Source organism: Tauraco erythrolophus, chromosome 29 (genome assembly GCF_009769465.1).
Source record: "Tauraco erythrolophus isolate bTauEry1 chromosome 29, bTauEry1.pri, whole genome shotgun sequence".
Classification (NCBI taxonomy): Eukaryota; Metazoa; Chordata; class Aves; order Musophagiformes; family Musophagidae; genus Tauraco; species Tauraco erythrolophus.
In genome coordinates this window covers 2,168,185-2,188,863 of record NC_141493.1, presented here as the reverse complement: position 1 = coordinate 2,188,863, position 20,679 = coordinate 2,168,185, and the positions used below count along the sequence as shown (strand labels likewise).

The 20,679-nt window shown below is 61.7% G+C and overlaps 2 protein-coding genes across 3 annotated transcripts; both read right to left on the bottom strand.

Moving 5' to 3' along the window:
* Positions 1 to 1,244: 1,244 nt before the first annotated feature.
* Positions 1,245 to 6,902, bottom strand: SLC39A14 (solute carrier family 39 member 14). Of its 2 annotated transcripts, none has more exons than XM_086628107.1 (8): positions 6,642 to 6,902; positions 6,368 to 6,554; positions 5,516 to 5,685; positions 3,134 to 3,256; positions 2,863 to 3,048; positions 2,396 to 2,603; positions 1,715 to 1,899; positions 1,245 to 1,391 (listed from the first exon to the last, which is right to left on the bottom strand). In XM_086628107.1, exons 1-8 carry the CDS (start codon positions 6,900 to 6,902, stop codon positions 1,245 to 1,247), a joined length of 1,467 nt encoding a protein of 488 aa, XP_086484233.1. The 2 variants fall into 2 exon arrangements, with proteins under 2 accessions (XP_086484233.1, XP_086484232.1); XM_086628106.1 differs by lacking the exon at positions 5,516 to 5,685 and adding an exon at positions 3,766 to 3,935.
* A 5,988-nt stretch (positions 6,903 to 12,890) lies between these two features.
* On the bottom strand, positions 12,891 to 20,450 carry PIWIL2 (piwi like RNA-mediated gene silencing 2). The gene is given in 20 exon segments (XM_086627975.1): positions 12,891 to 13,047; positions 13,599 to 13,705; positions 13,843 to 14,100; positions 14,806 to 14,911; positions 15,251 to 15,339; positions 15,579 to 15,698; positions 15,806 to 15,907; positions 16,050 to 16,238; positions 16,613 to 16,726; positions 16,835 to 16,975; positions 17,137 to 17,223; positions 17,372 to 17,456; positions 17,592 to 17,780; positions 18,002 to 18,115; positions 18,437 to 18,517; positions 18,632 to 18,756; positions 18,900 to 19,017; positions 19,307 to 19,417; positions 20,055 to 20,151; positions 20,231 to 20,450. Coding segments are annotated over 20 exon segments (2,610 nt in total).
* Positions 20,451 to 20,679: the final 229 nt, after the last annotated feature.

The following is a 20,679-nucleotide window of genomic DNA, read 5'->3' as shown; positions in this document are numbered from 1 at the left end:
GGGTGGGTGACATTATCAATATGATAATAAATTAATTCACCTAGTGAATCTGGGGAAAGCCAGCCCAGAAGCAGAGCTGTGAAGTGCCTGTAACACCCTTCTGTGGCTACTCCCTAAGGCTGGAAACACACAACCCAAAGAGGTTCACAGTCTATTTTGTTTGTTTGTTTGTTTGTTTTAAAAACAACCCCCCCTTTCACCCCACCCTGAACCTCAGCAGCATCAGTGTTGAAAAACCAGTCTGTTCCCAGGTGTCGGCATGAGTTTGGTCACAGTGTACGGACCGATCCCTGGCTGGGGAGCCTGTGGCCGGGCACGGGGCTCACCATCCTGGCTCTGCCCTTGCCCCATGCTGCTCTCGTGCCCTTCTTGCCAGCATCACCGCACTGATCTTGTGGAAGAAGGGGTTTTGCCCCCTGTCCCGTACAGCAGCAGGGACTTGAGCGAGGTAAGAGCATCCTGCTGGCCGCCTTCCAGCCGCTGCCCCACGCAGCCCGTGTGTCAGTCCGACCCGCATGAGGTGTCCTCTGCTCTGAGCGCTGGCGCCCAGAATGTGCTTTAACAAAAAAAACAAACCAAAACAAAAAAACAAACCAAAAAACCCTCTTCACGCTGCTCTTCCCAGGGCATCGTCTGGGACAGAATGGGAGCAAAACCAGACGCGGCTCCAGAGACACGCTTCTGAAGATGGCAAGGATGATGCTCGAGTCATCAGCCGTGCTCCTCGAGCCTCCCTCTTCCTCGGCAGCCCTCTGTGCTCGGAGAGCACAGCTCCAAGGACTGGCTGGTAAGTAATTCCCCGAGAAGGGTCTGTCCTGATCTGTCCCCATCACACATCCTCCCTCAAAGAGGTCAGGAGAGCGTCATGTCCCATCGCATCACTCCAAGCACAAGGAGGGGAGCAACACGGCTAATGGAGCTCCTGTCTCCCAACTCTGTCCCTCCCAGGAGACGTGAGGAGAGAAGGGATACAACACTGGAAAGGGATGCTTCAGTCAGTTCGGTCCTATGGCAGAGGGGATTAAGCTCCCCTCAGCCGTAAACCAAAATAAAAGGAAGTCTGTGGCATAGCTTTAAAAGCAATGTCTCTTCTTCTGTAGTGTGATGTCAGTGCCCGCACAGGTACTGTCATACGCTTGCAGCAGGAAAAGGAAAGAAAGGAAAAAAAAAAAAACCAAAAAACAAACCCCTTTCCCCCCTCAAAAAAAGGAAAAACTGGAAGAGGCCTGCGAGTCGGGCTGGTCCTACCCTATCTGGATCTGGCCGGAGTACATGGTGAGCAGCACCATGATGGTGAACCCCGTCAGCAGCCCCGCGTTCTGGATGGCGAAGGTGATCAGCGCGCTGCCGTTCTGCTCGTCCTCCCGGCTGACCTCATTCATTTCGGGGAACTGCAGGGAAGAGAGAGCCGGGGCCGGGCTCAGCATCAGGAGCAGCTCCATCCTTCCCCGCTGCTTCCCACCCCGTGCCACGGCCCTGGCAAGTATTCCCCACCCGGCACAGGGGCTCCGTGCCACCGGAGACGAACACCAGCTACTGCTGATAGCATCTGCATTTGCGAGGGGGACAGAGCGAACGTTCCCCTCTGCTCCCCACGCCTGCCTCGCCTCCAGAGCGAGGAAGAGCTGGAGCTCTTCCTCTAGCCGGGCAAAAAAAGCCAACCCTGGCAAGGTCCTGCCCGCGCAGCCGGCAGCTCGCTGGGCTCCGTATTTACCATGTCAGCCAGCGCGATGTACAGAAACATCCCTCCGGCCAGGGCGAAGATCCAGTTGGCAGAGAAGTGGCTGCCAGCCAGGATGCCAAAGGCCAAGCCCACGTAGCAGCAACAGGCGGAGATGAAGTTGAAGAAGAGCGCTTGGCGGATGGTCATCCCGGCGTTCAGCAGGATGACAAAGTCCCCTGCGGGAGAAGAGGACGAGGAGGATGAGGAAGGTGGAGGGCTGTCACCGGGCGGGCAGCAGCAGCACCAGGACAGCACCGAGGTGCTCGTGTTCAGCGCCTGCTTTTGCAGGAGGTCAAGCAAGCATGGGCTCCCTGTGCCCGCTGGCGCCGAGCGCTGCCCACGTGCCAGCTCCTGGCCCTGCCCACGCGTAAATTCGGACACTCAAACCAAACCACTGCCCACCTTCCCCCCTCCCAAACCAACGAGGTGTTGGGTTTGGTTTTTTTCTTCAGATGTCTCCATCTAAATTTAAATCTCAGACATCATATTACCTCGTTATTTTTAGAGCTGTGATTACTCAGTGTAGTGTTCAGCCTTGCCTTCCCCCCCCATCATTACTGTTTATTCCACCCCACGTTTGCTTTTCTCTGGAGAAACAACGGGAAGGACCAGGAACGCGGCGGGGCGAGCCTTAAAGAGCCTCGCAGCACCTTTCCCCGAGGACTCACGTACCCAGCTCGTGCGGGAACTCCTCGCAGAGGATGGCCACGGAGGTGCTGATCCCTTGGAAGACGGAGACGGTGAAGGAGGCCCCGATGGCCAACCCGTCGATGAAGTTGTGGAGGCCGTCGCTGAGGGTGATCATCCACGCCAGCGTGCCGATGTCGGAGTACCGCACCTCCTTCAGCCAGTAACACGCGCTCTGGGAGGCCTGCAGGTCCTGCCACAGCACCCCATGGTGGGGGCTCAGCACCCAGCCGGTCTAGGGGAGGGTCACCGCTCCCTCCACTGGCTGGAGAAACCCACCCCCTCCATGCATTAAATCCACACAGGGCTTGATCCGAGCCGTTTGCTTTCCACCACCCATGGAGGATTTTATCCAGGAGGTGCAATAGGCTTCAAAACTGCTGGTTTTCTTTGCCAGGCAGGTTTTTTTCCCCCACGTGCCCACTTGCAACTCCACAGGAGGAGGCACTAACCTGGACAGAGAGGGAGCCCATCACAACCTTCTCATCCCCGGACGGGGTCTTGCACTCCAGCTCGTTGGTTATGTGTGGGATCATACGGTCCAGGTCCCCGTTCTGCAGCTTCTCGGTGACCCCCTCCTCCTGGTCCTTCTTGGACGGCAGAGCCTCGGGGCCGTAGTGGCTGTGCCCGTGGTGATGCTGCGGGACAGGGGAGATTCACGGGTGTCAGCCACCCCTGCCATCGCTGCCGTTTCCCACCCGAGCAGCCCCTGCTCAGCCTCACCTCATCCTTCTGCTTCAGGAGCATCTTCAGGACCTTCTCCGTGAAGAAGAAGAGGTAGAAGCCCCCAAACACCACGGCGGATTTGGAAACGTAATAATCTTCTTGAGGGTTGAATCCAAACGCCTGTGGGCAAAAGGGGACAAGTGACAGGACTGAGGAACAGTCTCCGGCAGCATCCTTCGTCTGCCTTTGCCCCTGGCACCTCTGGGGCAACACTGCCGCTTTCTGCCCTCTCTCTCAGCAGCAGCTGCTTTGGGGCGAGCTCAGAAAATGCCTTCGTGCACCTTTCATCTCCCTCACTCCCCCAGCCAAGCCAAGGTGTTGGATCCACCACCCTGCACTGGGGATGCTACAAGCAGGCTTAGAAAGCCTCTGCTGTCTCGGCACGAGGGCAAATAAACCAGCATTTCTCTGCTTGAAGCAGACCGGAGGTCTCCCTGGAGCGATTCCCTTCCAAAGAGGGTGTGAAACGCCAGCTCCGACCGCGATCCCGAAGGGCTCCCAGCCTCCGTACCTCGCTCTCGGCTCCCCTCCGACGCCGCTTTTCCCCTTCTCCAGCCAGCGAGTGCCCAGAGTGAGACAAACAGCCCCCGAGAGAGAGAAAAGGACAGACCCGACCGTCCTCACCCTACCTCGGGAATGAGCTGGAAGAGGGCGTTGGAGTAGAGAGTTCCAATCGCCAGAGCTATGAAGTAGAGGAGCAGCCGCTTGTAAAAGGTCTTCTTCATGAAGGGCACCACGCTGGCTCCCACCAGCGAGCAGAGGGAGATGACGGTCACGCAGAGGAAACCGTAACCCCAGACTGCGGCGTGCGTGCCAAACCCACCCCGGGGGAATCGGACGAGGGGAGGTTTTCGGAGGGAAAGGAGATCAACACGGAGAAAGGGAGGGAAGGGGAAGGAATTCACGCCGAAAGGAAGGAGAGGGGAGGGAGGGAGGGAGAGGAGGGGAGAGAGAAGAAGAGGACATTCATTAGTGATTGCTTGTTCATCAGGCATTGGTTCAAGAGGGCAAACCTGGTGCTGAGTGGCTTTGGAAAGAGCTCTTTGGGAAGGGTTGGAGGGATACCCCGCTGCGGGGCTCACACCAAACAACCAGGAGAGGAGCCTCCCTCGGAGCAAGCAGCTCTTTTAGCACTGGGCTGGAGCTGAGTTTTGGCAGCCAGGCTCTTTTCAGAGCCAGCACCCCAGCTCTGCTCCCCGAGCCCCACAGGACACTGGGCGGCTGTTCCAGTGCCACAGAGCACCAGGGTCCCCCCGAGCATCTCGTACGCTCCATCCTCGTCCTGCAGCCCGGAGACATGCAGCCAGTCCCTGCAAGCCAGGCTGGGATGCTCCGACTGATGGCGAGGGTGGAGCATACGTGCAGCATTTCAGTTCCTGGCAGAGCAGGAAATATAGGCGCTTGGTTTTTATGTTTGGCAAATAAAAGTTGCAGTTCTGGAGTTGAAAAGGAGCCTTGAAAAAAACATCCCCCTGCCAACACGCTGCCTGAGAGCAAAACCCGGTGAGCAGCAAAGGGTGCCCTGCTCAGAGGAGAGGCTGCACCTTAAAATGATGAGTTTTAAAGCTGGATGTGCAAGAGCTCGGATCCAGGTGATCATCCACCCAGGAGCCACAAGGGCTCTGTGAAGCTGCCTGGACCAGGGGTGCCCAGGAAGCACACGTGTTTCGAAGGTGTCCAGTCTGAGAGCGCGTGGGTGGATTTATTCAACTCCAGAACTGTGCAATTACAACACAATTAATTTGCAATACATCTGTCGGTCCCATCAGAGCACCAGGAAACCTCACATAAGCCTAAATCCTTGTGGGAACACCAGCCTTGTAAATCAAGGGGGCAAAAAAAAAAAAAAAAAAGGCAATTAAAACATTTGTAAAAGTTGGCTGACTCGAGAGGGAGCTGGTGCTTCTCCGGGCTGTTCTCTGTGCTTTCACACCGGTAATTCCTCGTCCTCGCAGGTCTTTCCATCCGGCTTATGCCACTTGCGCTGCCACATCTCAGCAGCCTCGGAGCTGGGCAGCTCTGCACGGAGCAGGGCTGAGCACATCCCTCCCTCCGAGGGACAAACTCCCTTGCGAAGCAGATGCAGCCCACGGAGCAGGAGCGACCAGCTTCTCCCAGCACCTTCCTGGACCTCAGACCTGGCCAGCAGCATTGGAAGAACCCGGCAGGGCTGGAGGACGCAGCCTCCCCATGCTGCCTGCACGCTCCAGAGGGTTTCCTGGTGCTCGGAGGAGTGAGAAAAGCCCTGCGGAGCCCCTGAGACAAGCCCTCAGCCTCGGGTGATGGAGGGATCGGTTCGATTCGGCAGGGTGGAGGCAGAGAGGGTGCCCGGAGAGCTGCCCTCGGAGACGGGAGAGAGGCAGGGACTTTCTACCGCACCTCTGGGATGAGCTGGAAGAGCGCGTTAGAGAGCAGCGTGCCGATGGAGAGCGCGATGAAAAACGTGAGGACCCGGCTGAAAAAGGCCTTCTCGGTACACGGTACGATGAAGACTCCGAGCAGGGAGGCCACGTTAATCATCGACACACTGAGAAAACCAAAGCCCCACACTGCGGAACGAGAAGAAACGAGGGCCAGACATTACCGAGGCTCTCGGCGCGGGGAGATGGGGAGAACCCCAAGACCCCGGATCCGGGCAGGTGGAAAAGGCTGGCTCCGGGTCTACGCCCCCTTGCCGCACCGGAGCGTCTCTCCCTTTGCTCTGGACACTTCAACTAGGACACAAACCGTCAGTTTCGTTGCAGGGCAGGTGGAAACGAAGCCACTGGGTTACTTGGAAGAGGCTTTCCCAAGCCAGCCCTGGCTTTGCGGTGTGGGAAGAGCCAGGGCAGCTGATCCAAGACCTTGGGCATCCTCGGGACTTGGATGTCTGGAATTTTATTTAGCATCTGCCAGTGGCTGGAGGCCAGTGGGGCTACCCCCTCCCACCCACGGGGACTGACAAGGTCCCCATCATCCAGCTATCCCGGAGAGCCGTGCTGCAGGCACAGCTCTGACCTGGAGTGTGTGCAATCAGGGGCAAAAACATGCTGTGAGCCCACGGCACAAACCACGCCGAGGAAAATCCGTCAGGACTCCTGGCTGCCGTGGGAAGCTGCCTCCTCTCATCTCTGCCTGTGCCCTGGAGCTGGGAACGGGAACTGGCTGTCCCACAGGTCCCGGGGTGCCTCATGTCCCCAAGCTCCATGCCCAGGGCTGGGCAGTGCTCGTGCCTGCTGGTTCCGCACTCACCTTCGGCCGAGCTGGGTCTGCTCTCCTCCGTCTGCTCGTTTTCCTCATTTTCCAGGTTCTCTGAGGCGCACGCCCCCGACTCCAGCTGCTGCAGGATGGTGGGGCAAAACTCCTTGAACTCGCCGTGCCCCACGGCAGAGCCCTCGCTCAGGTTGTGGATGGCGAAAAGCTCAACGGAGCTGAAGCACTGAGGGAGAGGAGAGACGAGCACGTGCCTTGAGATTCCCGCAGCTCTGCAAAGGGGCTTTGGGGGTCTGCAGAGCCCCTGCCTTACCCGGGAGAGGTTCACGCGCTGCTGCGGCGACTGGGAGGCGTTGGCGTGCCCCACTCCCACGTCCAGGCGGTTCAGCAGGGCCTTGAGCTGCTTCAGGCTGAGGGTTTCGCTCTCACCATATCGCTGGAGGAGATCCTGAAGGAAGGAGGCTGCGGAGAGCGCCGGTCCCGCGGTGTCCCGGCCGGCCCAGACGCGTGGGCAGGGGAGAAGGCAGAGCAGCACGAGCAGGCAGCAGCCCCAGGGGGCTGAGCTGGGGATCATGGTGTCTCAGGGATGCTGGAAGAGAAGCCACGCGCTGCTGTCAGCTTTAGCATCCCCAGCAGCTCCGACCACAGCTCTTCCACCCCACGGCTCCATCAGGAGATGGCAGATTTCATCCCCAGGGAGCCCCATGCCAAGGGAGATGCACACCTCCATCCCAAGGTGGGACTCCACATGTTTTCATGAGTGATACGAGACCTGCTGCTTCTCCTCCACCATAAGCCAAACCCCATCACCACCTCCCCAAGCACCCCGCTCCCCCAGCTCACCGCAGCTGTGTGCCGAGGGCTGGGGGGCTGCCGGGACACAGCTCCCAGGGGCTCTCCAGCTCCGCAGCACCACGGGATTCCTAGGGAAGAGCAGCCAGCGGTCGGAAAGCAGGCAGCTGCGCCGGGGATGCTGCACGTGCACCTCTGCCAGCGGTGCAGCCAGCAAAGCCCAGCGCAGTTAATGCCAGCGCCGGCTGCCGAATTCGGCTCTCCGGGGGGCGAGGAAGTCACGCACCGACCCCCGGCACGCCGGGGCCAGGACACGCACCCCTCGGGGACCTCTGCCCACCCACGCCGGCGTTCGGAGGCAACGGGGAGCGCAGGGGCCAGAGGTGGCATGTTCGTTAGGTTATACTTTAACTATGATAATTACAACGACCCGGGTCCTCCCTGGCTGCGACTGTAGATGCCTTTACAGTATTTGCCCAGAATCAATCCTTGCCCTCTCCGCTCCTTTCATATAAGCCGGGAATCAATAAAAATGGGGTGGCAGAGGCTGGGCAGGGGAGCTGGGGTTCACCCGCCGGCACGCACTGGGTGCAAAGGAAAGGGTTTGGAGAGAGGGTGGGAGGCCAGGCACGACCCGCACGTCCACCTTGGGTGGCACCCGAGAGGCTGGAGCGGGGCCTGGGCTGCCTTCCTGGAAAAGCTTCACCGAAAAGTGGATGGCAAATGTGGGATTCAAATAATTCACTATCTGCCACCTCCGTACGCCCAACAGCCATCCCCTTCCCAGCCCCAGGGCGCCGGTTCCCTCCTGGGGGGGCTTGGGCACACGCTGCCTCATGGTTTCCCCTTCCCGGGGCTCCTGGAGAGAAGTGGTTTGCAGCCCTGGGATGGTTGCTGCACCGTTGTGCATGGGGCCCCGTCCAGCCCAGCTCTGCCCTGGCACGGGACCTGCCACCCCAGCCAAGCCGCGCTCCCGCCGGCCGCTCCGGCACCCCGCCACGCTCGTCTCGTGCTGACGGCTTGCAGATTTTGGTCTCCTCCAAAAACAAACCCGAGACATTTTTGAAGCCCAGCCAACCAATTGTTCTGAAAATAACCCGGGGCTGGGCATGCGAGGCACGGTGCTGCCCGGGGCAGCCAGGCAGGACCCCATCCCTCATCCAGGACCTCGTCCCCCTCCAAAGGCGCCCACATTCCCGCAGGTTTTACAAGCTTACCACCACTTTGCCAGCTTTGTTTGGAGGTTTTAGCCTCCCTCCTGCCAGGGCTTAGCTTGGATGCTTTGGCTTAACCCCTCTCCTCCCAAAACGGGGGAGCGAGTTCATCTGGCGAGGTGCTGGTGATGATAACACCCTGCTCAATGGGGGCACCTGAGGGACCTCTGCCTCTTCAGCAACCCCAGCAAGCACCAGACACCTTCCTCTGCCTCCTCCCTACCCAAATCCACCCTTCCAGATGGGTCCTTCCCAGGCGATGCCCCATTGCAGCCCCAGGAACAGGCGCCAGCCTGGGTGGCCACGTGGGACATCTGGGTGGCCAGTGACTCCCACAAGGTACACAGGTGCTGGCACAATGCCCACAGTGGCAAAGGCCTGTCCCGGCACTGCGATATCCTGGGACAGGGAAATTGGCTGCCTTTCCCTCTCCGTGCCAGCCAAGTGCTCCCCATATCCCGCAGCCTGCCGCGAGCCATCCTGCCCGGGGCACACTGATTATCGCCGGCCCGTGCCAAGGCACGCCACCCTCTCCAGTGCCAAAATCGCCCCCAGGGTTTCTCCCAGATCCGGGCTGAACCGGGCACACCCAAGGTGGAAAACCGGACCTCAACTTTTCCCCAGCTGCCAAACAAAAGGCAGGACGCAGTTTGCAGGCAGAGCCGGGCAGGGGTTTGAATCGCACGGCTCGCTGGTGGTTTTAGGGCAGAAACGAGGTGGAGGAGGACGCAAGGTAGACCCACCTGGGGGTCCTGGACCCCCTGAACACCATCAGAAGCCCAGGGCAAGGCAGGAGGGTACCAAACACATCCAACCTCCGCCATTCCGGAGGCAAAGGGACGCTGCAGCAAACGCCCCGGGAACAAAACCCCCTTCTGCAGTCTCTCCATCACCGCCGCCGGCTGAGCGTGACCCCCACCCCCAAAGCCCCCCAGCCTCCTGCCCGCTACCTTCAAGGGCGTCCTCTCGTCGGCCACGGAGCCTGCTCCTGGGGCCCGGGGAGCCGCGGTGCCGCGCACGGCCCCGGCGCCTGACCTACTTTATCGCTCACTGCCGCGCTGGGACGGGGCGGAGGGAACAAACCTCTGCCACGGGGAGGGGGTGCCCAGGAGGGTGTCCCATGGGACGTGCCCGGGAGCGATGCCCGGCAGTAATGACAGCCCAAAGGAGCTGCCAGGGCTAGGCAAAGTCCCTCTTCTTTCCCGTATCCCTTAGGTTCACTTCCCAGAGCTCATCGATCCTGGTTACAAACCACCCCCTCTCCGACCGGGAAGGTGACACCGGGAACAAGAAATGTTGGCAAAGCCAAGCACGACCCCGGCGACGTCAGCCCCGTGCCAGACGCTTCCCGAAATCCCGCGCAGGGACAGCTCGCTGTCGCAAACCTGAAGGGGGGCAGCGGGGGCTCCCAAACCCCCCCCTCCTGCCAGGGTGGTTTCCAGCCAGTGGTCTGGACCTCCTGCCAGAGCAAATGCCACTCCACGTGTCTGGCAGCAAAGGCAGGACCTGCCCGCTGGCAGGGAGGGTGTCCATACCCTGGGGCACGTCCGCTTCCCGCTTGCCATGCTCATTCCATGACCTCCCTTCGCTCCTCCAGGCTGCCTCCGTGTCCCTTAGTGTCCCCTACACCCCTGCCCGCTGGCCCTGGTGCAGGCAGGCAGGCAGCAAATCCGGCTGCCCAGGAGCTACCCTGGCTATCCCACCCCGGACGGGTCCCCCCCATCCTGCCCCGGTCCCCCCTGTTCTGCACCTGCCCGCTGCCACCCCCAGCCCCTGCCCCATCCCAACACCGCTCCCCATCCCGCAGCTGCTCCCTGGCCCCTTTGCCCCCAGCCCCAGAGCTCGCACCAGTGGTGCCAGAGCCCGTAGCTGGATCCTTCACCCAAGAGCTGGGTCCTCCACCCCAGAGCCAAGGCTGCCGGCACCCTCACCTGGCCCCAGACCCCATGGACAGCCCCAAAGCCAGCCCCACAGCTGCCCCCAGGCCCTATGACCGGTCCTAGACCCCGAAGCCAGTCCCAGATCCCTTGGCCGGTCCTATAGGTGATCCCATAGCCGGTCCCAGGCCCCATAGCCGGTCCCTGCATCCCTCCCTGCATCCTTTCCCCCATCCCCATCCCCATCCCGGCTCTCGGGGCCCTCCCCAGCCGCTCACCCCGCGGGGCCCCTTCTCCGCAGCCGGCTCCCTGCCCGCTTCGCTTCGCTGTTTCCCACCCCATCTCCATCCCACTCCATTCCATTCCATTCCATCCCATCCCATTCCATCCCATCCCACCCCATCCCGGCCCGGCCCTACCTCCCGCCGCCACCGCCGCCCGGTCCGCCCGGTCCCGGCCGCGCAGGGCGCACGCTCGGCCGCTGGCACGGGGAGCGCTGCCATTGGCCGGCGTCACGGCAGGCCCCGCCCCCCCCCCCCCCCCCCCCCCCGCCGCTGTGCAGCGCCGAGCACGGCGCCGGCGGAGCGGTGCGGTGGCGGGGTGGGTACGGGGGATCGGGCACCGCACGGACCGCTCCCGGGGACAAGGGGCACCCCGGCCGCCCCTCAGGGGTGTAGGGCACTGCACAGACACAACCCCCCCCACCCCCGGCACCCCTTGGGGGCACGGGGCGCCCCTCACAGCCCCCCAAGCACTTTTTTGGGGTACAGGGCACCCCTAGATCTCTCCCAGGGGCACAGGGCATCCCACAGACCCCCCTGGCCATCCGTCAGGGTATAGGGCACTGCATAGATCCCCCCCAGACACCCATTGGGGGCACGGGGCTCCCCTCACGCACCCCCCAGCACCCCTTGGGGTTGGAGCACCCCTAAGACCCACCCAAACACCTCTTGGGGGCACAGGGTACCCCTTAGACCTCTTCCAGAGGGACAGGGCACCCCACAGATCCTGCTGGCCATCCCTCAGGGGTGTAAGTCGCTGCACAGACACCGCTGGGCACCCCTCACACCCCCCCCAAGCGCTCTTTGGGGCACAGGGTACCCCTTGGACCCCTCCCACGGATACGGGGCACCCTTCAGACCCCTCCCAAGGGGATGGAGTGCCAAACAGACCCCACCTGAGGGGACATGGTACCCCAGGGACCCCTCTGGAAGGGACCGGGGGGGCTGAGCCTGCCAGCCTGGCAGCCAGGACCCATCCCAACTCTCCTCCCTGTGCCAAGGAGCCGGCGAGGACAAGGCAGCCTTTCTCCCTGCCGGCAGCGGCGACGGCGCGATGCAAAATGCCGGCTGGTGGGAGGCCAGGCACACTGGGGACCCAGCAGGCTGCCCCGAGCCAGCACCCCCATTTTGGCCCCAACACCTCCCCAAGCCACCCGGAGCCAAGCTTCGCCCTGTGCCGAAACACCCATCCGGGCCGGGCAAAAGCTGCCAAAGTCCAGCAGGGCCGGCAAATAAAAGCGGATAACGGCCGCTATCGGCGAGGGGTGACGGTGAATGATTAACCCAGGGGACGCGGTGACGGGCACTGCTCCTGCGTGCCAGGCTCGCCACCCACCGGACAGCACCGTGACACTGCTGTGTGTCCCCCCCTCCCTGTCCCCTCCATCCTGGGACCCCCCCCCAGGAAAGAGCGGTGGGGGGTCAGGACGTCCCCACAAGCACCCGGCACCAAGAGCTGTGGGCAACACTTTTATTAAGGTTAACTGAAAACTACAGCAAAAAAATATAATTAAATATTTTCAACTTTTTTTTTTTTTTTTTTGCATTAAAAGGGAAGGGAGAGGCTGGGAGAGGATCCCACCGTACCCCCATCCCTGCTGGTGCTTGCACAAGTGGTGGGCTGGGGGCACACCGTGGTGAAATCCAGGTGGTTTTGGGGATGTTCTTGCAGCCCCTCCAACCCCCCCGACAGCTCCAAACTCAAAGGTCTCGACCATCTCTTGACCACAGCAAAGAAACACCTGAAATGGCTGAAAACTCCAACGCTTTTCCCGTGGGATAGCGCCCTGCTCTCCTGCCAGCCTGGCAGAAGAACAAAACAGAGAAATAATCAAGGCTTCTCCTTGAAAAACCAGTGATTTTTTAAGGACGTGACAACCGGCCGAACGGGAGCTGGGTTTGTTCAACACAAAAAGCCAAATTTTAAAGCGGCAGCTGTCCCGATGGCAATGCCAGAAATCGGGGGGAAAAAACCACCAGAAATCTTTGGGTTTTACACCCAGCACGTGCACGGAGCAGGGATGAGCCTGCACCGTGGGAGCAGCATCACCTTTGGGGCTTGTTTACTCAAAACCCCTTTGCTGGGAGGACTGGAAACCAGCAGGCAGAGGCTGGTGATCCTGGTTTTGCTCCGGCTTCTTTCCTATAGAGATGAATCCCGAGAGCGCATCGCTCCGGGGCTGTGCCGCCGTGCCGGAGCACTTCTGAACATCCTTGCAAAACAACGATAAAAATGAATCCAAGAAACCAGGTGCCGAAATAAATTGGAAAATAAAAACCAAAACAAAACAACAAACATATTTAAGGAAAGTCCTCGTTGCAGCAGACTTCACGGCGGCGGCTGGGGGAGCCGAATCCCAAACGGAGCCCGTTCTCCCCCCCGTTGCCGGCACGCTGGCTATAGGAAGAAGAGCTTGTCGCAGAGCCGGGCGCTGGCCTCGTGGTGCAGGACCTGCCCCGAGAGGAATGCCAGCTTGTGGGCATACTTGCATGGCGCAGGGACCCGGATGGTGCCCGGCCAGTTCCAGTAGAGGTGACAGAGCTTGAAAGTCAACCTGGAGACAGCGAGAGGAGAGGGGGGGTTAGTGCTCCCCGGCATCCCAGCGCTTCGGGGCCGGATCCTGCTCCCTGAGGCAGCGCTGACTCCACCAGCTCCAGCAGCAGGGAGCTGCATGGCGAAATTTGCTCGTGGGGGTGGTTTTTTTTGCCCCCCTATTGCAGGACTTAAAGGTTGGGCTCTGCCTGGGCACTGATAGCGGCTGATTGCGTTAGTTGCCCAGGTCCTGCCGGAGCGGCGTTGGAACCCGCAGCAGCTCTCTCCTGCAGAGCCTCCCAGGCCAGGGGGACACGGATTTTCCTTTATCGCGCTTGCAATCAGCTCTCACCCAAAGAGGAGGCAAGAGGACACCGTCCTCCTCTTCCTCACCGGCCGCTGAGTCCTCCCCACTCACCCAGGCTCAACCCAGTGCCCGCACAGGTACCTGCTGCGTTCCCCGCCAGCTCCACGGGACTAAAAAAAAACCCCCCAGATTTGGTGGTGGGGGGTGTCAGACGTGGGCCCCCGCACTGCAGGCTGGTGGGGGGGCTGCAGAAAGCCCGCCCTTACCTCTGCAGGTGCTCGCAGCTGAAGTTGGCCGTGTTCAGCACGCAGATGTAGCGCGTGGGGATGCTGCAGCCCTGGCGGGAGCAGTGGGCCAACAAAAGAAATCCTGCCTGCGAGGGAGGGAAGGGCAAAGTGAGGTTGGTTGGGTTTTTTTTTTTTTGGCACACAAGAGGTGTTTTTGCACACAAAGTTTTTCTGCACACAAAGGTTTTGCTGCTGTCCCGAAAGCAACCGGCGCTGCTGCCACTCACCAGTCCGAGCTGGTGACCGTGTGGTCGATGACTGTCCCCGGAGGAGGGGACACGAACTGGTCAGCCACGAGGGTGTAAAAGTTGGTGCTGATTTGCTTCTGCACCACCACGACCACCATGCCAGGCTGGTAGTTCTCGAAGGTGTCGAAGCACTTCTGCATCTGCGGGATCTCGTACTTGAGCACGGTGTTGAGCTGGCTGTCGGACACGCCGTCCCGGTACACGACTATCTTCCTGGGCAAGCAGTGGTTCATCTGGGCAAGCAGAAATTGGAAGAGGTCACTGTTTTCCCAGTGCACAGGACAGGCTGGCAGGGCGAGATGTGTGCCCTGACAAGAAGCTGGGCACTAGATGCCCACCAAGCCTCCAGAGCTGACAATTCAGTGGTCTTGGAGCCCGTAAATTAAACCCACCACCCTCGAGCTTGGCAGAAAGGCCCTAAATATTCAGCCCCATCATAAACTTTCCAAAACAAGTTTCAAAGGGGATGGCAGGGCAGAGAGAAGCAGCGTTTGCACGCATCCTGCCCGCGGGCAAGTGTTCAGTGACCATCACACTTCCAGTTCTCAGGGGTGTTTCCCCAGCACCTGCAGAGGGATGGGGAAAATCCCAGGACCGGGTCCCTGCCGGCCCCATCACACGCAGCTTTTCTCACGCTGGGGACGCGGGACGAGGCCAGGGCTCAGCAGTTGGATGCTGATAACGTGCCGAGACGGAATGCAGCACTTCCCCCAGTGCAAACTAATGCTCCAGGCAGGTCCGCACGCTCCCGAGATAAGGGCGAGCCTCCTGGGGCACGCGTGGCTGCGGGCACCGCGGCCAGTCCAAAGGCTGCCGAAGATGTTTGCTCGCTCGCACGCGCTCGGGCCAACGGCTCGGCGGTGTTTTTCCCTTCCTTTGGGGAGACGTTAAACCTTTTTTTTTGGATAGCACCAGGCTGGGGGGCAGTTTGGCCTCACCTCGTGGAAGTGCTGGAGGGCATCGGCCAGGCAGAGCCGCAGGCTGTCGGCGATCTCCTGGTGGGGCATCTGGAAGACCACCCTGGAGTACCACTTGGTGAGGATGCTGGGGATGGAGCAGGGATGAGCGTTAGGCACCCTCCTCACCAGCCAAAGTCCACTGAGTTGTTGCACAACCGAAGCCGACCCCGGTTTGGCGCTCGCGGCGCCTTTCTCGGCAATATGGCACCGAGGACGTGCCAAAGGCCACCACCGCCCGCGCCGGCACCCAGCAACACCCAGCACAAACACGCCGGTGGAAACCTTGCTGAGTGTAGTGTTTAGGGAAGGCACTACCTTCAACCCTCTCCTGGGAAAGGGGAGGCAGTGGTGACGCTGGTGTGGGACCCCCGGGACCCCCAGGGCGGAGCGGGAACAAAGCCTTCCCCCCCGGAGCACCACGTACGGATTCATGCTGGCCACGAAGCCGATGACGGAGCGCATCCCTTTGCTGCGGCTGTGGTAGACATCCATGCCAACGACCATCAGCTGTTTCTGGGGGAGGGAGGAAAAGGCAGGTGGGAGTTCGGGATAAATCAGACACCTCTGGGCTGCCCTGCCCAGATCCCTCCAGCTGCAAGGGACGTTGTTGCACGCACAAAATGCAGGTGCCAACCCCGACTCTGCAGATGGTTCATCTGCATCCCCAGAGGGAAGCCCCTGACCACAACCGTTTTACACCTCAGAGCGTGCAAACTCATTGCACATGCGCCTCACGGTCTCGCCCGCCTTACCAGGGGGATGTCAACCCCCCAGAGCTCGCCGCCCAGCTTGCAGTTCATCTGCAGCAGGACTTTCTGGACCACGCTCCTCATCTTGTTCGGCTGGCCTGTGAGGGTCTGCACGTTGATGACCTGTGGTGGGGATGGGGGGGCAGAGAAAAAAACAGGGAAAAGTGAGGCTGGAGACGCTCACGGCTTCCCCGCGCTGCCAGTCTCCTTCCGCTGAGCCCCTCACCCACCTGGGAGGGCACTGGGGACTGCACGCAGCACAGCTTCTTGATGGCCCCGTACAAGTCCTCCCGGTTGCTGGAGATGAGGCACAGCACCAACTGCACCTTGTCCTGTGGGGAAGCACAGCAGGGCAGGGCGTTCGATGCACAGGGATCCGAGACGACCCCCGGGGGCTGCACAGCCCTCCCCAGCAGACACATCAACCTCCTGCAAAGCTGCGCCATTCCCCACCAAGCCCCTCCTCTTCCTCACCTCGCTACCCAACATGCTCCGGATGCTCTTGGCGTAGGTCTCGATGCGGTCGTCCCTCAGTTCCACCAAGGCGGGCCGGCCGACGTGCATGCCGATGGGGCCGCAGACACTCTCCATGGTGGCTACCAGATCCTTCGCCAGGTCCTGCAGGCGCTTGGGGTAAACCAGCAGCCAGTAATTCACGGCGACCTAGGAGGGAGGCAAGGACAGCCCTGACGTCGGGGCCGCGGCTGCCGAGCCACGTGGCTCCCAGCCCTGCAGCACAGAGGGACGGTGGGGAGAGGGAAAGCGGCCCAAGAGGAAAGGGCACATGGCAACATCCAGTTCCTGCAGTCTCAAAGCCTTCAGCCGCTCCAAGAGGAGGTGGGAAAGCAGCTGCTGCGGCCATGTACCTCTAGCCTCCGTCGGAAAAACAGGCTGAAGCATAAGGCCAATATAAATAAGGGAAGGGTTTTAGCTCAAACTAGCTCAGGAGCGGGACAGATGGGATGCCAGCATTAAGAAAACCCATCCCAGTTTTCAAACAAGGGGATGTTGTTGCAAGGGCTGAGCCGGGAGCTCACCGCTGAGATGGAGGCTTCTCGCGTGATCTCCTTGTTCCAGCTCAGGTCCTCGGCAGGCAGGAAGGAGCTGTGTCTCATGTTGATCCTCTCCACGGGCAGGACTCGGCCCTGGATCTAAGTGGAGCAGAAACCCACAGCAGCTCCAGTGCCACCATGGTGCAGCCATTGCCTCTGTTCCCGGGGCGGGGGAGAACTCAGGCCCTGGTTCCGCACAGCCCTTACCCTGTGGATGTCTGGGTCCAGGCGGAGCCCCCAGCTCATCAGCTCATCCGAGGCCTCCGGGCTGTCCTTGATCCTGCGCAGGAGGCTGGTGAGACGCGTGTAGTGCTGCCTGGGGCTCTGCAGCAACTCCCGCATCACATCCTGTGGTGGGTGGGCACGGGAGGAGGCAGGTTGGAGAAGCCCCAGGTGTGATGGGGGGCTCTGAGCTCCCCCCAGCAGTGGCTGGCCAGGACTCAGCTCTTCAAACCAGGCAACAACCGGCTTGGGTGAGCCGGGACCATGAAATGCAAACATGCTCTGACCTTCACCATTCGACTGTCCTTCCTCATGTCGGGGAGCCCGGTCATGAAGGTGAGCTCCGGCACGAGCAGTACCAGGTCCAGCCGACGCTGCAGGGAGAGGGACGGGCACTGTCAGCACCCCGAGGTGGGTGCAAGGCCCTGCCCTCCCAGCGATGGGCAGGACAGGGGCTGGAGGAGCTGAGAAAAGACTGCAGGTCTCCAATTTTCCCTCCCCATGTCTCCATGTGTGGCTCACCTTCCCGTCCGGCAACTGTTTTTCCCTGGGCCTGTGGACCAGCAGCGGCTGGTCCAGCTCCCTGATGGTGATCCCGTAGGCTTTGCTGGAAAAACAGCACGGAGATGGCATCAGGCGAGACATTCCTGCTCCTGCTCCCCCACCTCGGGTCAGAGCTGGGTGTCAAGCCCTTCTCCACGGACAGACACTCATCCCGAGGGATGCTCCAGCAGGTCCCTACCTGTAGTAGTCCATGAAGGTGATGTCCTGGCCGTTGGCCAGGGTGAAACTGTCCCTCGGGGTCCTGTTCCAGTCGATGTCATCGATGCGGTAAGTGCGGTTGTTGTAGCGGGTGATGACCACGTTGCCCACCAGCTGCTTGGTGCACTCGTCCTGGAAGCTGCTGAGGTTTTGCTTGTAGATGGTGTGCCTGCGGCGGGGGCAGAGGGAGGACGAGAGGCTCACCGTGATGCTCCCTGCCAGTCTCACCCAAAAATAAAATGCCTTTTGCCAAACGGCACTGGCAGCCTGCGGCCTGGTGATCGCAGCTGGCACTGCTCTCCCCGAAAGCCAGTCCCAGGGCACACGGCTGCTGGAAAACCCCCCTTATCCTTAAACCCCTGCAGGGCTCATCTTTTTTCCTTTTCTTACATGAAATTCAGGACAGAATCACTGCGGATGACTTTATGGATGGAGTCGATCAAGAGGAAGAGTCCGCCGTCCTTCCTCCGGATGCTGGCAGAGTATCCCGGCCAAATCTGCAGCCTGTGCCCGGGAAGATGCCAAACGGCGCCTGGGTTAAAGCCGGAGCCGCCTGCACGGCGCTGCCAGAGGAGCCGGGCAGCCGTCCCGCTCACCGAGGCGCGCTCAAAACACACGAGGATTTATTTCCCAGCTGGCCGCCAGCTCTCAGCTAACAACCCCTGAATCTCTGAGGTCAGGCTAACCAGAGCTGGCCAAGGGAGCTGACCTGGCAAAGACTTCCCGAATTTCCAGCCTCACGTTTCTGCCAGAGGGACGGGGACGTCCCTGTCTTGAACCCATGTGCTTGGGCAGCAGCAGGAAGAAGCCATCTCCAGCACCCACCTGTAATGCTGTAACACGGTGGCCTGGGCAGGTTCAAAGAAATTTCTCCCAACAAGCTTCATATCCAAGATTCTCATCACCCTTGGAAAGAAAAATAAAAGCAGGATGGGCTCAGGATCGGAGGAAGGAGGAGGAGGAGGAGGAGGAGGAGGGTCTCCTCCCTGGAGCTCGGGGAGGGTCTGTGCCATCCCTTACCTCCGGAAAACCACGTTGTAAAAGGGGATGCAGAGATTCGAGCTGGGCTCGAGGACCTTGGTTATCTGGATGGTGATGGTGATCTCCTCCTCATCGCTCCTCCTCCTCGCCTTCAGACTGACTGGCTGCGGGACGAGATGGTGCGTTCAGCGGGGCGGGAGGGATGCCCTCCTACCCAGCGTGTTAACTGGAGACCTGGGGGGGCATCCCGGCACCCCCAGACTGGCTGGAATGCCCTCACCCTGGTGTGGATGGCATCGCCCCTTACCTGGGGGAGCAGGATGGGCAGGTAGAGGATGGAGCCGTCAAACGCGGTTGCGTTCCCTGTCACCGCCCGGTGCTCCTTCAGCATGGCGAAGCGAGCGTTCTTGCATTCCACCTCGGGGCTGCCACACACGGGGGGGCATCGTTGGCAGGTCCTCAGTCCTTCAACCCTCCTCTGCCACCCAGCGAGACCCCGCTCAGGACCCCAAAAAACCCACCAGGGGGGAAAGCCGGAGCTCGTTTGCTCTGCTACCCTGCAGCAGCTCTGCCCGCAGGCACTGCGGCTGCGCCGGCCGCTCCATCTAGCGGCTACCGGGACGGAGGGAGGGAGAGACACAGAGGGCTCTGCCCAGAGGCACCCACCCTTGGAGGGGCTGCGGGGGAGCCCAGACCCCACGCCCACACCAATACCTGAAGGTAACATGGTACTGGTAGACAGCTTCGTTCTGGCAGTGGATTTTAACCGAGTTCAGCCCCACGGATAAAGTGGTTCCCTTCGCCGCTGGCTTCGTCCCCGGTGCCCTGGGAGAGATGGAGCAAAGGCAGGGTGGGCCACCGCAACCCCAGCCAGCACTAGGACCCCAAAACACAGGGCTGGGGCTCGCCAACGCTTTGCTTACGGTCTGCCGGCAGCCGGGGGGGTCCTCGGGGCGGATGTGGGCAGCAGGGACAGCCGGGGTCCCGGCGGGTGCAGCGCCGGCTCAGCATCAACAACGGGCTTCCGATGGGATGGCGCAGCAGTGTCTCGCCCGGGGGGGGCAGGCAGTGCGTCCCCTCTGCCGTGCCACAGGGCCCTGCACCCCGGGGCAGGTGGAGGTGAGCGCCAGGGTCACACCGGCAGCGTCCCGGCTGGAAATCCCCAACGACAGTCCCCCCACCGCCGCGCCCTGCCGCTTGCCCCCCACACGTGGCGGACACTCCCTGCCCGGAGACGCTCAGAACACCACGCTTCGGTGGCGAGCTGCTGCCCCGGCCGCGGCACCGTGCCAGCGGGAGGGCGGATCAGGAGGTGGCACAGCCGCTCCACCACGCCAGCGGTGCCCCTCGCAGGGCAGCCCCCTGCCACCACCGGGGCGGGGGGAGCGGTGATTAAATGGATCTGATTAAATGATCGGAAGGGCTCTGGGCTGAGGCGGGAGCGGGGACGGGGGGGACTCACCGCCCGCGGGTGGGGAGCGCTGCTGCCGCCCCGTTCTTATCCTCCGCCGCCGCGCTGGGCCGCGCCAGAGCCTCCACCAAACTGGCAGTGCCACGGCCTGCGGGAAGGAGAGGGCACGGTGAGGGGGGGAGAGCCAGGCCGGGCCTCCGCGACCCCCCCCCGGGCACAGCACCCACCGACGGGCCGGTCCGCGGCCTCCAGGGGCGGGCATGGCCGCTCGCCCAGGCCCAGCCCGCACAGCAGGGCGGAGAGCGGCGCCAGGGAGGGCCGGGGCTCGGCGGGGCCCGGCCGGGGCAGGCGCTGGGGGTGCCCCGGGAGCCCCCGCACCCTGCCCGGGGCAGCGGCGCCGGGGCCGGAACCGGGGCCGGGGAGGCGGAAGTGCCGCGGGCGCTCCATGGCCGCCGCCGCCTCAAAGTTCCCGCCCGCAGCGCCGAGCACGCTGCCGATGCCTGAGTGCGCAGGCGCGGCCCCGCCCACTCGTCGCCCCGCCCCTCGTTAGGTTGGCCACGCCCCTCGCGGGGGGACCCCGCGCGGGAGGGGCTTCAGCACCGCGGACAGCGCCCGGCGCGGGGCGGGGCACGATTCGGGGAGGGGGGCACGATTTGGGGAGGGGGCACGATTTAGG